Raw genomic sequence first — 14,493 nt, 5'->3', positions numbered from 1 at the left:
GATAAGGTAAGGGTTGTGTGTGTGTGTGCATGTGTGTGTGTGTGTGTGTGTGTGTGTGTGTGTGTGTGTGTGTGAGTGTGTTTGTGGGAGCATGTCTCTAAATAGAAATAAGTGTTTGTTATCTGTCATATGAAAGATGAATGGATGGATGGGTGGATGGATGGATGAATGAAGAAACTGCATTTGCAGTGTAAAGGGGAACTAGAAAAAAAAAAACAGTACACCTCATTGTTCATTTAAAATATGACATCAAATTAGCATAACGTCAGGGGAGCCAGTGGGCAGGCCAGGTGCACTAACGAGGTTGTCACCTGAAGTTGCACCAAGAGAACACAAGCAGAAAGTTTGGGCGCCAGACTTCCTATTACTGCCATAAACAGCTGCTGATGTCACAAGGGCCGTATGTCTCCTAAAACATCCCTTATCTTATCCTACTTTCTCTTTCATCCTCTCAGTGTCTGTCGTGCACTCTGGTTTCCTTCCTGTCTCTTTCTCTTTGCCCACCTCTCTCTCTCTCTCTCTCTCTCTCTCTCTCTCTCTTTCTATCTATCTCTGTCTCTCTCTCTCTCTCTCTCTCTCTTTCTATCTATCTCTGTCTCTCTCTCTATCTATTTGTCTCTCCATCTCTCTGTCTCTCTCTCTCTGTCACTCACTCTAAAATCCATGTGATTTGTTGCCGGGGCTGTCTGTGTGCCTGTTCCGCTCTTTGTCCTCTGGCACCATTTATTTTATGTTCTGCCTCACTGCAAGAATCCAATAACACATTTCAAGTCTTTGAGATAATGTCACAAGTGTTTATCTCTCCTGGACACCTTCATTAAAGGCACGGAACCTCTGAGATTGGAGTTTGATTATAATTCAGCTCAAAGTTTTTTTCCCCAAACACCTCTGGCTAAATACTCTCCTTATTTATTATTAGTGATCCAGATATTTATAGTGTATTTGAATTTTATAGGCTTGAAACACTTACATGTTAATAGCAGATTGAACAGGAAGAGGTGGATAAATACCCTTCCTCTTCTCTCTCTCTTTCTCTCTCACACACACGTCATTTCCACACGTCATTTAGACACTCTTTATTCAACCATCTGCTATTTTATTGGTCTGATATATGACTAAAGCCAGACAGCAGAGAAACTGTTTCACACAATCGCACGCACACACACAGGCACACACACGTACACGCACATGCACACGCACACACGCACACGCACACACACACACACACACACACACACACACACACACACACACACACACACACACACACACACACAGACACACACACACACACACATTTGCATTATTATTAGAGTCCATTACTTAATATGTGTTTGGTAGGGTCAGAGGTTACTGCAGGACTCATCCTAAAGTGATAAAGATGTTGTGTTGCAGAGCGCATCATCTGGGATTGGCAAGTACCAGCCTTCGGCAGGACGCTGAAACTAAGGTGGCCCCTGACACAAAGGAACTCCAGTGGAAGGGATCACTGAATGTACCAGGCTGTTTTCCAGAGTGCTTCAACTTGACAGCAGCCTGAATCCCACCAAGAGTGAGTGAGAAAGCATGAAACAGATATGCACTTAAAGGAGTTTTGCTGATCATTTGTTGATAAAAACATTAAGAGTCTTTGACTATGATGCTTTATTATGCTACATTAAGACAAAGTTTTTTTCTGAATAACAATGTAACTATAAATACACACACAGAGACCTTATATCCATAAGATACAGATGCCATTTTCTGATGGTGCCACTGTAAGTCATTTACTTTGTATGTGTGTGTGTGTGTGTGTGTGTGTGTGTGTGTGTGTGTGTGTGTGTGTTTGTTTGTGTCTGTGTCTGTGTGTGTGCACAAATCACTCACTGTGTTGCCGTTGGCATTAAATCTTTTGGGTTTGTCTTTGCTACTGGAGCTCATGATCCCATTTAAAGAGATTTTGCTTTTGTAATGGGTTCAATGTTTCTAGTGTCCAGCCAGTACATATCAAAACCCCTAGTGCCCAATTAACCCTTTCAGTGTTATTATTGTTATCTATGCCTGTGCCTCACTCAGCAAAGAAATTTGGCTGATCCTTCCTACAGATTTGCTTCCCCTTCATAAACCCACTCTCTGCACCTTCATAAGCCCACTCTCTGCACCTTCATAAGCCCACTCTCTGCACCTTCATAAGCCCACTCTCTGCACCTTCATAAACCCACTCTCTGCACCTTCATAAGCCCACTCTCTGCACCTTCATAAGCCCACTCTCTGCACCTTCATAAGCCCACTCTCTGCACCTTCATAAGCCCACTCTCTGCACCTTCATAAGCCCACTCTCTGCACCTTCATAAGCCCACTCTCTGCACCTTCATAAGCCCACTCTCTGCACCTTCATAAACCCACTCTCTGCACCTTCATAAGCCCACTCTCTGCACCTTCATAAGCCCACTCTCTGCACCTTCATAAGCCCACTCTCTGCACCTTCATAAGCCCACTCTCTGCACCTTCATAAACCCACTCTCTGCACCTTCATAAACCCACTCTCTGCACCTTCATAAGCCCACTCTCTGCACCTTCATAAGCCCACTCTCTGCACCTTCATAAACCCACTCTCTGCACCTTCATAAGCCCACTCTCTGCACCTTCATAAGCCCACTCTCTGCACCTTCATAAACCCACTCTCTGCACCTTCATAAACCCACTCTCTGTACCTTGCCCATGGTCTGTCCTCTTCACCAATAAAGGAAAACTCCTGTGTCTAAATAAATAAAGAAAAACTCCTGTGTCTAAATAAATAAAGGAAACTCCTGTGTCTAAATAAATAAAGGAAAACTCCTGTGTCTAAATAAATAAAGGAAACTCCTGTGTCTAAATAAATAAAGGAAACTCCTGTGTCTCCCACTTGTGTCTGCTCAGGTAGCTGCATCTTCATTTACATTTGGCAGGTCATCAAGAAGAGATTGATAGATCAGAGAGAGAGAGAGAGAGAGAGAGAGAGAGAGAGAGAGAGAGAGAGAGAGAAATTGACTAGAAAAATGGATTAGCAGGAGAGAAACAAATAGTAATGGATGTGGGAGAGAGAGGCCGAAAGAAAAGGAGACGAAGAGACAAATTGAGCCTTGCATTCATTGTGTGTGTGTGTGTGTGTGTGTGTGTGTGTGTGTGTGTGTGTGTGTGTGTGTGTGTGTGTGTGTAACAAAAACTATGTATCAGTCATTTTTCCTTTCTGTGCAATCAGTTATTTTAGTTTTTGATTTTGTTTACACAAACCTTCACATTAAAATTATATTAAAATGCTAAATATGCTTAGCATACTTCATTCATGTGGGCGTTTAAAAATAAAACTTGCAATAATGCTATATATTATTGTTTTGTTTTTTTTGTTGTATTAGTACGATGAGTCAGCACCAAGGGAATTCTTGTCTTAACAGCAAATTATTTATGGGTCAGTGTGTCCATTCTCTGAACAGGTCAAATATGAGCAAAGGCATCGTGAAGGACCCCTGTCCGAAACATTCTGTTTCTCTGGAAACCTTGTTTACTTCACTACAAATTTGAATATCGCTACATCTCTTACTACAGTACACTGCAGTTACCAGGAATCTTCTTTAGATTTATATATATGTATGTTTGTGTGTGTGTGCACTGCTGTCTGTGTGAGTGCATGTATGGGCCTATGTGATAGTTACACTTTGTGTGGGCAGACAGTGTCTCAGTCTAATAGGAATGTGTGTGTTTGTGGCTGAGTAAAAGAAAGAAACAGAGACACACACAGAGAGACGGAGAGACTTAACTATAACATATATATGAAGATTTGGAACAAATATGGAACCTGTTTTTGACAGAATTACATGATTTGCACCCCCCCTCCCCCACAAATCATATAATTCTGTCATGAACAGGTTCCATATTTGTTCCAAATCTTCAAAGAGAGCAGAAAATACAACCCACACATCAAGAACCAAGAAGCTCAGGCAATTAATCTTAGGCCATTACCGCCCACATTTTATACAGCTGATAAGATGTGTCTATCTTTTCTGCCTCTCTGTAAGGTTAATTATTATACGGTTCAAGTTAGTATAGAGCACAAGCTTTCTTAGAGACATGGGGAGAGATTGTGAGAAGAATTTTGTGTGGGTGGGTGAGTGAGGGAGACAGAGAAAGCAGGAGAGTTTGAGAGATAAGGTCATTTGGATGGACAAGATGGACAATGTGCATATGTTATGGACCACAAAGAACAAATTACTCTGTGTGCATGTGTAACAGGGACACTGTGAGAATCAGACACAAATAAACAGAGAGACAAGAGAGCATATTTTATTCATTAGCTGTGCTTTGCCTGCTTGCCCTGCTACTGTTTCGTTTTTGCATTAGATTAATTGTGCCCTTGGTCTGATTCATGATGGCCAAATTGACCCATAATCTGTCTGAACTAATGTGTTTAATCAGGGTTAGATGCGGATGTCAGAGTCTTCGGATTCACAGCTGCAGTGAGTATAATAAGAAATTAGTGACTCATAAAGGTTTTCATCGCTCGACACACACACACACACACACACACACACACACACACACACACACACACACACACAGGAGTATTACTTAATATTATATCAAACAGTCACATGACACTTTTGAAGGTCCCACACCCAAGCCCCACTTTACCTGCCCAACACTGGTTTTGGCTCTGCCAGGGCAGGCCTAGGGTTGGTTTCCCAGGATGAAGGATGAAGCCTAGTACTGATTCACCACTAAAAATCTTTTACAGTCTAAATACTTAATCTGGTCCCAAGAAACCTGCTCTGTGGGAAAAGGTGACTGGAAGGAACAGCAGTGGAACAATCTTGGAGTGAGCTGGAGTTTCGGAAGGATCTGTGTGGATGTGTTTTAAATCTACTAAATGTGACGCATTTAGTGAAGTTTTAGATCTTCCATAACTCTCACAGAGATCATGAATAGACAAGCCCAGGAAAAAAATAGATTTTTCCTCTAATTTGGTTGGTTTTGTTCTCTTCCACACTTGCTTCTGTGAGTCAGTTCCTTATTCAGACTGCAATAATCAAAATTTGTCACAAGGCTCCAGTTTTGCCACCGGTAACTTGAATACATTTTTAGGCAGCTTTATTTAATCCCCCCCCCCCCCCCCCCCCCCACACACACACACACACAAACAAAATGAGAGATTCTTGTGCTACAGCTAAAGCTACACTGATATCTATGTATCACCGTTTCATCAGATAATTTTAAGGAAAAGAAAGCCTTGGATTTCAGAATTTCCTTTATGTCTGTCTACTCACTCTGACACCTTGATTTACTTCACTGACACTTCATTAACATTTGTGTCTGGCAGACACAAATTCATCCTTCAGTATCAATCATCATTAAGGAGTATGGACTAGATGTACGGACTGCGACCACTAAGCACATGGTTAAGAGCATGTTTCTACCCACAGAGAAGCAATGAGAGCCATCGCAACAAACAAGATACCATTATATCTCACTACTTTGCAGTAGCATTTTCCAGTAAACAGGAAACAGAAACAAAGACTCTTAACCTGGTCTAATATTGGCCTCTGTTGGTCAGAGGTGCAAAGTACAGCCAGCAGGTTCCCCTTCTCTTGGAGAGACTGACTTAGAATAAAAAGAAAATGGACAGATATGTACTCGACAGAATAATTATGGGGTTTTGAGTTCAGACTGAGATTATGTGCTTCAATATAGATTTTTCTTTGTCAGAGAACTGATGTGCTAGTCCAACTTTGTCTTATCCACATTTTTTTTCTTGTGGAAATGCTTTTTCATTTTGGAGAAGCCCTTGCCAAGATCTTCTGTCTTGTCCAAAGAAAATGCACTGCCAACCTTGAATTGTCTTTTACTTTCCTGTTCTCTCATGATCTGTATTTTTCCCCCAAGTTGCCTTCCAGCATCGAAAATGACGTAACTTTTATCTGGGCTGTGGGAAGGAGCTGTTGACAGTCACATCCCTCTGCAATGCAGAAACAGGCAATAGGAGACCTGAAAGGTTTACCTTGGCCCTGCAGTCTTGACCTGTGACCAAATCTACAAGCACATGTATAAATGATTCACTGCTGAGAGGATGCATCATTTTCTGGATCATCATTCTCTGGATCATTGTTTTCTGGATCACCGTTCTCTGGATCATTGTTTTCTGGATCATCGTTTTCTGGATCACTGTTCTCTGGATCACCGTTCTCTGGATCATTGTTTTCTGGATCATCGTTTTCTTGATCACTGTTCTCTGGATCATCGTTCTCTGGATCATCGTTCTCTGGATAATTGTTTTCTGGATCATCTTTCTCTGGATCATTGTTTTCTGGATCACCATTCTCTGGATCACCGTTCTCTGGATCATCGTTCTCTGGGTCATCATTTTCTGGATCATCGTTCTCTGGATCATCGTTCTCTGGATCATCGTTTTCTTGATCACCATTCACTGGATCATCGTTCTCTGGATCATTGTTCTCTGGATTAGCCTCTGCTCTTCTCTTCCCCTCTATTTTCTCTCTGCTTTGACACCTGTTTTTCAGGGCTGTTGCTGACCTTTATCTTCACTCTCATCTCCTCCCTGCACCTCCCTTCTCTCAGTCTGCTTTCCTCTCATGGCTTGTGTCTCTTCTCCCTCTTTTTCTCTCCTCATCACTCTGGTCAGCTCCATTAGACTCAGACCTATATGCATAAATCAGTAATCAGATCATTCATGTTTCAAAATCTAAAGACTCTTATACTGAATGCAGTGCAATGCTCTTTGATAACACACTTACCAGTACAGTGTTTAACCTCATTGTTTCTCTCTTCTATAAATGCATGACAGCATCAATGCTAGGATTAACAAGTAACAGACTGTTTAATGATTTATTTCAGTTTTTGCTACATTATGAGTTGATGTAGAAAACGCCCTGTTATTCAGCCTGTTTTAGGACGACAGAGATGAACTCATCTGTGCATGTTGAAACATATCTTTTATCTTGTGTTATCTATTTTTACATGACACAATTTGTGGTTTCTAGTTAAAAGAAATGAGAAATGATTGCCAACAGGAGCCTGTAATTTCACCCATTCCAGTGTTTATCAGAAACGGAGTACATGTCAAATACTATAAATGTGTCCAACCTGCAGTATATAAGATGTGATTCACAGCTTTTGAAGAAAACTAAGTAACTAAGTAACCTACTAAGTAGGCTCTTCTCAATATTAGATATTACTCAAAAACAAATGTCCTTTAATAAATTGTATTATTATAGCGTTTGGGCTTGATTTTAAGATTTTAATTGAAACATGGTTAAATGAACGTAGTGCTGCAACCATATTAATTGATTCAGCACCACCAAACTTGTCTCTTGCACCAGCTGTAAAGGTGGAGATACAGCTGCTCTATTTAATGGTTCCTTTCAATGCAAGCAGTTATCATTAGATTAGTTTATGTGCTTTGAGCATCTCTATGCAGTTCTGACAGGGATGCCAAGAATATTACTAGTATACAGTCTACAGGCCTCCAAAGTACAATGCAGATTGTATTGATGAATTTGCAGAATGTTGTTTATTTCCACTGACTTTGACCATTTTATAATTGCTGTTGATTTTAAGATACACACACTGACAATATCAAAGACAATTATTGTGACGTAGGCAGCACAGATGAAGCGAGGCGGAACGGACTTGTTCTTTATTTTCCATTAGGATTTCAATAACACAAAACCACTCTGACGAATCCTCTTCGTAGTATCAGCGTTGCACCGACGGGCACTTGAGGTCTCGACCGCTAATGCGCAGCGCTATCTCTCCGAACCTGCAGGAATTTAAAGTGACAGGTAATGAGGAGCAGGTGTCTCCTGTCAAAAAGCAGGTGATTGTGAACGGGGCAGGTTAGTGGTTCGGTCCTCGTCTGGAGTGGGCGTGTCCCTCCCGGTAGTGGACTGGCCTACCGTGACAATTATGCCAAGGGCATTTTGCAACATAGTTTAAGCATTAAGTTATATGAAAATTAAAGTACAGCCTTTTAATTTAATGTTTACCAAATTAAATTAAGTGACTTTAGTTCCACTGAATACTATATACCACAGTGTTACATGTTCATGTCAGTAAAAGGGACTCTGTGTTTGAGTAACAGGGTTTTAAAGTGTTTCTTATCTTACTGTTAGGGTTGGTGGACCAAAAATAAAATGAGTCCATCTTTGTCAGATTTATTTTCAAGGAAAATCGATCATCAGGATCAACTGATGGGTACACGAATAAGTGGGGTGATGTGCTCTCGTTGGGTGAGCTGAAGCTTGTGTATGTCACCATGATGTCACCCATTCACCCTGCTACAAGGGTTCTGAAGACAAAGTGAAGGCCGCATTAATCATGCCTGAGGCATCCAGAACACTGTTTGAGAGAGCAATGGGCAGCAGAATATATGCGTACTTTGAAGAAGTGCTGTAAAACTGGCTTGGCTCCCCAACTGCAATAGAATAAAATCTTTACTCACTCACAGTGTGTTGTATGTGCAAGCTTTGGAGAATAAGGATACCAGCTACTCTCTCACAATCAGAAAGTCTACAATTTTTATTTATTTATTTTTTTTTAGGTATTTAGGTAGAAATGTAGTTTCTGATCATATTTCATGAAAACCATGCCTAACAATGTTAATGATGTGAGCATAAGTTCATATATTTTTCTGCGCCAATGTTCAGTGTACCTCAAAGAGTACACTCTGTTGGATTGGTCCAGAATGCTTCACACCCTTGCCTGTACAGTGCCCTTACACAGCCTTGCACCCCTGCCTGTACACATCCCATTTCACTGAAAAGTTTTTGCTGTTGCACCACAGGACACACATCCAGTGATGTATTACTGGCCTCTAGTGGAAGGTTTAGACAGACTCCAGACATACTAGCAGTGTTCCTGCTACTGTCAGTTAAACACATCTTGTGTTATGGTGTATAGCAGAGCCACAGTTCATACTACAGCCACTGTGACAGAGATGAAGATGATTATCTAAAGATCAAGAAAATATTTACTTCCCAAAACACAAACACACACACTGCTTATATTTACAACAATAAAAAGTAATCTTTAATACAGCTTTATGTATTTATTTACTGATTTTTATCCTTAGATTGTATTTATACAGTGTTGTATAGAGCACCAGAGTGCTGTGGAGACCAATAACACAGTTGTCAAGTTTCAGCAAACCTTACTAAAGCTCCCTTCATTAAAGCAAGCTTTGCATTCTCCAGTGATACAGCAATAGAGACGAATTTCTTTGTTTACTTTGGCAAAGCATTCACGACGCTGTTTTCTAGACTCACTGCCAAAAATCTTTTTGAAAGCAAAAGCTTCTGGACCTTGATGATTTTGGAATATCTTGAGTAAATTGAGAATGCTATATTTACTTGAACCACATAGACAGGTACCAAGGCAGGGCGAGTTGTATGTGTAGAAAACTACACAGCTGTCGTTTTGTTGGTTAAGGAGGTTCTCCATGGGAGATTTGCCAGTACCTACTCGCCTCAGCAGCCGTGACTCAGAGTGAGCGTTATTCTTCGGCATTGCCCCAATCATTGTTTTGCTTTCATAAATGTCTCTTTTATTTAAGCAATCTTTGACAGTTTTTGGGTCATTGCCTGCAAGGAATTCTTTATCCTGATCAGGAAAAAAACCTGCAGCACACTTTTGAGCTGGAATGTTGATGGCCACCGCATACTGAACATCAGCACCAGGACTAAACCTGTAATAAACAAAACAGTTGACTCAACTGTTATCATAATTATTAATAATTATATATTATTATTAATTATTAATTTTTATTAATATCATAATTCACAGAATTATCTATTTTCCTTATGTTTGTATAACTCATAAGGCACATGTTTTTACATAATTACATTTGTATTGCTTACGTTTTTTGAATGTAAGTGATAATGTGAGCCAGAGTGTTCTGGTCCACATCTAGAGCGTCGGCTCCTCTCATGTACAGGAAGAGAACACAGAGCATGAAACAACCTCTCAGAGCTCCACTGAGTGCCTGCAGTGACACAATACCAAAGGCATGAAAAGAACCAACACTCACTATAACAACAGCCCGGTCCATTTCCCAAAATCTTTGCAGCATTACGGCTGTAAATATAAGGTACAGAGAGGATGTTCAAACTGAAGCCTTACTCCAGCATGCTAGTAATGCTTGTTGTGCTGCAGTGCTTGGGAAACCTGTGGCATTCCCTTGAGAACAAGTTTAACTACGCCAACAGGTCTAACATCACTATGCATCATATGTTCACCTGGCTGCATGGTAATATAGAAGTGGAAAGTTCACCTCTATATTTACTCTGAGGTGTTTGATGTATTTGATAATGCTATACATCTAGTTCACAAAAAGATGCAGGTCTCATATACATCAGAGGAGGCATAAATGGATGTGATCTACTAATCTAGATGTGTACTAATCTAAGAACTTGTTCAACTACATAAGGATACATATGTACAGTATATATTTTTAGACTGAAATAACTTACCATGGTTTTGTTGGAAACTGCAGAGCAAATCAAGCAGATAATGCAGAGTTGAATCCTTCTGATGAAACTCATTCATATTTATACTGATCATGACCCCACCTTCTACCCAAAAAAATTTGTAAAAATGCACGCGCACTAGTCAGTCTTATTGTTAATTGACAGGTAGACTTGCAATCTTACAATCTGTTATAGTAGTACTTGGTACTCATTTACCAGAATACATATATGAGTAGAAACACCTTTGTGTGAAACAATAACTTTTTGTTTGCTAAGAAAGAAAGAAAAAAAATGGCTCTGAATATTATATGAATACAAAACTTAATCCATAATCAGATAAACGCAGTTCCCACTTAGTACAGGCTTTGGCCATGCTGATCATTCCAAATTTAATGATAATTCCAAAATTATTAGTCACACAAAACCCACTGTTCTCGTTTTAAAGATAGTTCCGTGGCTGTTTTTAAACAATATAGCCCCGCCCAGATCTTATAATATACATGGTGTGTAAATGGAGAATGTCCTGATAGAGATATGGAGATCAACATATCGTCACGATACAGCCCCCTCTTCATAGACGTCTCCCTGCGTTCGTGCATGCGCGCGTGTGAGTTCGTTTGTGTGGCACACCATGTGTCACGCCTGTTTGTAGTTCTGGTCCTCGTTTGCGGCTGTATAAAACCCCTTTTGTTCTGCTGTCGGTGTTTAGCCTGCGAGTTATGTCGTCTTTGTTGTTTGGTTGAATAAACGTATGTTTCTGTTACAAGCAATTCGTCACCGTATCCTGCTCTGACTCCTCGCGTTACACATATCAGTTTTGAAATGCATTAACTATTTAAATTATGAGAAAAGGGATCTTAAAGTCACATTTATTCTGAATATTTTATGGTTTAATGTGGAGTAACATCGCTGAGTGTGCAGCGAGATACTGATTCTAAGCATTCGGTCATTTAATCAAGTTCCATAGGGTTTGAGAGTAACAAATGATAAGTGTGGGAGATTCACAATAAATCTACATAATAAGTTTGCAATAAATCTGATGTGATCTCGTGTGGGAGCAAGGTGAGGTTACTATATTATGTGGTTTAAACCCCAATTGCTGTGTCAGGTAAAAAAACATACATCTATCATTAGATACTACTGTATCTCAGGTTTAACTGAATTTCTTTGAAGCCCACTAAACACATAGTTTTACTGAGGTTTAAAGCAAGATTTTTGTAAGTAAAACTCAGATACTTCAATATTACATACTATATACAATAAGTACTATATACTTTCCACCATCATTTTTTGTGGACTTCATGGCATATTTTAATTAAATGCTATGTTGCTTAATTAAACACACTGAGGTAACATACTCAATTAGAGGAAGTGCAGTCATTAGTAGGGTTTCTCAGAATATATTGTTCACAGAACCTAAGATGACCTGTGTTTAAGCTATCGCTATTACTGACTCAAAAGGGGAACTGTTGCAGGTTCACATTTTATCTCAAACATTTTCTTATCCCTACCCACAAACACTTACTCACTCTCTCTCTCTCTCACACACACACACACACACACACACACACACACACACACACACACACACACACACTTCTTGCTCATGAACGCTGGTCTGCATTTGCATACTATGCACACAGCGCTTCACACATTACTGTGGACTTTTTCACAAGAACATTTAAAGGTCTTACTGACCTTAATCAACCAATATATTTCATTGAGCACTTTACATTTAATAATACACCCTTTATTGTCCTTGTTAGATCAGTGGAATTCAGCCAGTGTTTTAGAATCATTAAGAATGGTTTGTGCAGTCATGCTTCCCCTTGTCTTCATAGCAAGAGCAGGCATGCTTTTTTCTGTATTCTTGGAATACAGTTGGAGCATATATACTTCTGCTTTATGCTCATGGAAAGTTTGCAACAGTACCACAAATAGCATTGTGTCACTGCATGCTTATGCTGACCTTTAATCAAATAGTCTTTTTATTAAGGTTGATACCTACAAGTGTGAGGGGGCATTTACTTTTTACTTTTGTAACCACAATGCTTGACAAGAATTGCAGGTGTGAAAATAAACTCAGATCATTCTAGTGTTTTATTGCGATGCTTAACACAGCCTATCTCATGTATGTAACACATATGTACATAATATCTTTTATTTTCTTATTGTTCCTTTATTTTATCTCCTTTTTACATTTTATTATCTTTTTATAAGCGTTATTTTACAATGCATTGTAAATCCATTTCATATCCTGTAGATGGCGAAATTCTATTTCCTTTTTCCCGTTTCACCACCGAGGAGGCAGAACGTGCAAGAGAATCTGCGTACGGAAGTAAACTTATTCACTGGAATCTGAGCGAAACATTCAGCTAATATTTGAAGAATATTTGTAATGTTATTTATTGTTATTAATGCTCTACAGGAGTGGATGATTTTGTTTTGACTGAGTTTCTACGAACTTCTGTGTACAATTCTAACTTGGATGGCGAGTCAGTCGCACTAGATACTGAATGACGTACGCAACGATCAGGAACTACTACTATTTATCAAGGACGGTTCATCTGAAAGGGACTCGAATAAGCACAAACACTGGTTAACATTAACCGGGCAGCTGTAGGCCCTGTATTGGTTTTAAAAGTTTTATTATTTTCTTTTCTCTTTTCTCATTGTACTGGGATAAATCGCTCTAGTGACGCATGCATTTTGCAATAAATCCACATTCATTCACCTTATAAATTATTGGTTTTCTGATCACTGTCTCCCCTCCTCAGAAACTAATAAGTACTAGTGTGTTGCAAGTAGTAGTCATTCGTACTGTGAGTAACCACTACATACAGTAGCAATGATCACTGATCAGTTACATTTCATGTCAACTCGAGCACTGTAGCTAAGAGATTGGGAGAGAGAGTAAATTAATGACGGAACGAATGAATAATTGTTCTGGATACATACGGCCGTATTCAGTTGCAATCCATTCCTGTATATTTATTAGTGCCTTTTCGGGGTTTTTTCAAGGCATGTTCAGCAAAGGCAGACAGAGGTTTTACAGCAAACCATCTAAAAGCATTTTCTTGTATGATAGGAATTGTCACCTGATTAGATGTTGCTGTGTAGATTTTGCACTCCTGCCTCTAGCACAACGTGCGTCCCACATTATGGTTTGTGCTGTTTTGACACAGGTTATGCAAAAGTTACACTCTGCATGGACAGACTGGCTGGAGCACAACCAGTGCATTCCAGTAGAGGAGTTTTCAGGTCCTGCTGTGCCAGTTAAACAGATTTTTGTCTGGATTTGCATTTAAAATAATAAATGAGCTAGTCTTCCACTGCTTGTAGGGAGAAGTGTATTTAGACTGATCCCTGCTGTCCTGTACACCACAGTCTTTACCTGCAAGCTGAAAATAAAGCACAAGATGGTCTCTAGAAGAAGTGTCTACTTTTGTAAAGCATTCACACTGCTGTATGATTTACTCACTGACAAAAATCCTATTGAAAATCAAAGCTTTTGCACCATGATGATCCACAAATATCTTGAGTGCATTTAGAATATTTATTGTCATTACATAAACAGGTACCCAAACAGGGAGAGTAGAAAATTACACAGCCATCTTTGTTCTGGTTCAGGCGGTTCTGCATGTGAGGGATGCTAGAATCTCCTAACTTCAGCAGCTGTGACTGAAAGTGAACATTAGTCTTTGGCTTTACTACAATAAGTATTTTACTTTGATACACTTTTAGTTTTTTTTACATTGTTTACATCATTGTCTGTGAGAAAGGTCTGGTCAATTTTAGGCTTAAAATCTTTGCCACACTTTATCAGCTGGAATGCTGATGGCTAGTGAATACTGGACCCATAACAAATGAAAGAACTCATGATAACTTTACACATTTATACTAACTTTTGATTAGTAATGCTACTGAAAGTCTTTTCCATTTAAAGAAAAATCATTTTCATAACATTTAAAAATTCTCATTTTATTTGACAGTGTTTTGC

The 14,493-nt window shown here is 39.4% G+C and overlaps 1 protein-coding gene across 1 annotated transcript; it reads right to left on the bottom strand.

Moving 5' to 3' along the window:
* Positions 1 to 9,067: 9,067 nt before the first annotated feature.
* On the bottom strand, positions 9,068 to 10,903 carry LOC113578732. Its single transcript, XM_027012173.2, has 3 exons — positions 10,497 to 10,903; positions 9,885 to 10,009; positions 9,068 to 9,712 (listed from the first exon to the last, which is right to left on the bottom strand). Exons 1-3 carry the CDS (start codon positions 10,566 to 10,568, stop codon positions 9,169 to 9,171), a joined length of 741 nt encoding a protein of 246 aa, XP_026867974.2. The 5' UTR covers positions 10,569 to 10,903; the 3' UTR covers positions 9,068 to 9,168.
* Between the last annotated feature and the right edge of the window lie 3,590 nt (positions 10,904 to 14,493).

This window comes from Electrophorus electricus, chromosome 15 (genome assembly GCF_013358815.1).
Source record: "Electrophorus electricus isolate fEleEle1 chromosome 15, fEleEle1.pri, whole genome shotgun sequence".
NCBI classification, from domain to species: Eukaryota; Metazoa; Chordata; class Actinopteri; order Gymnotiformes; family Gymnotidae; genus Electrophorus; species Electrophorus electricus.
The sequence above is the reverse complement of the archived record's forward strand: the minus strand, read 5'-3'. Positions and strand labels throughout refer to the sequence as shown.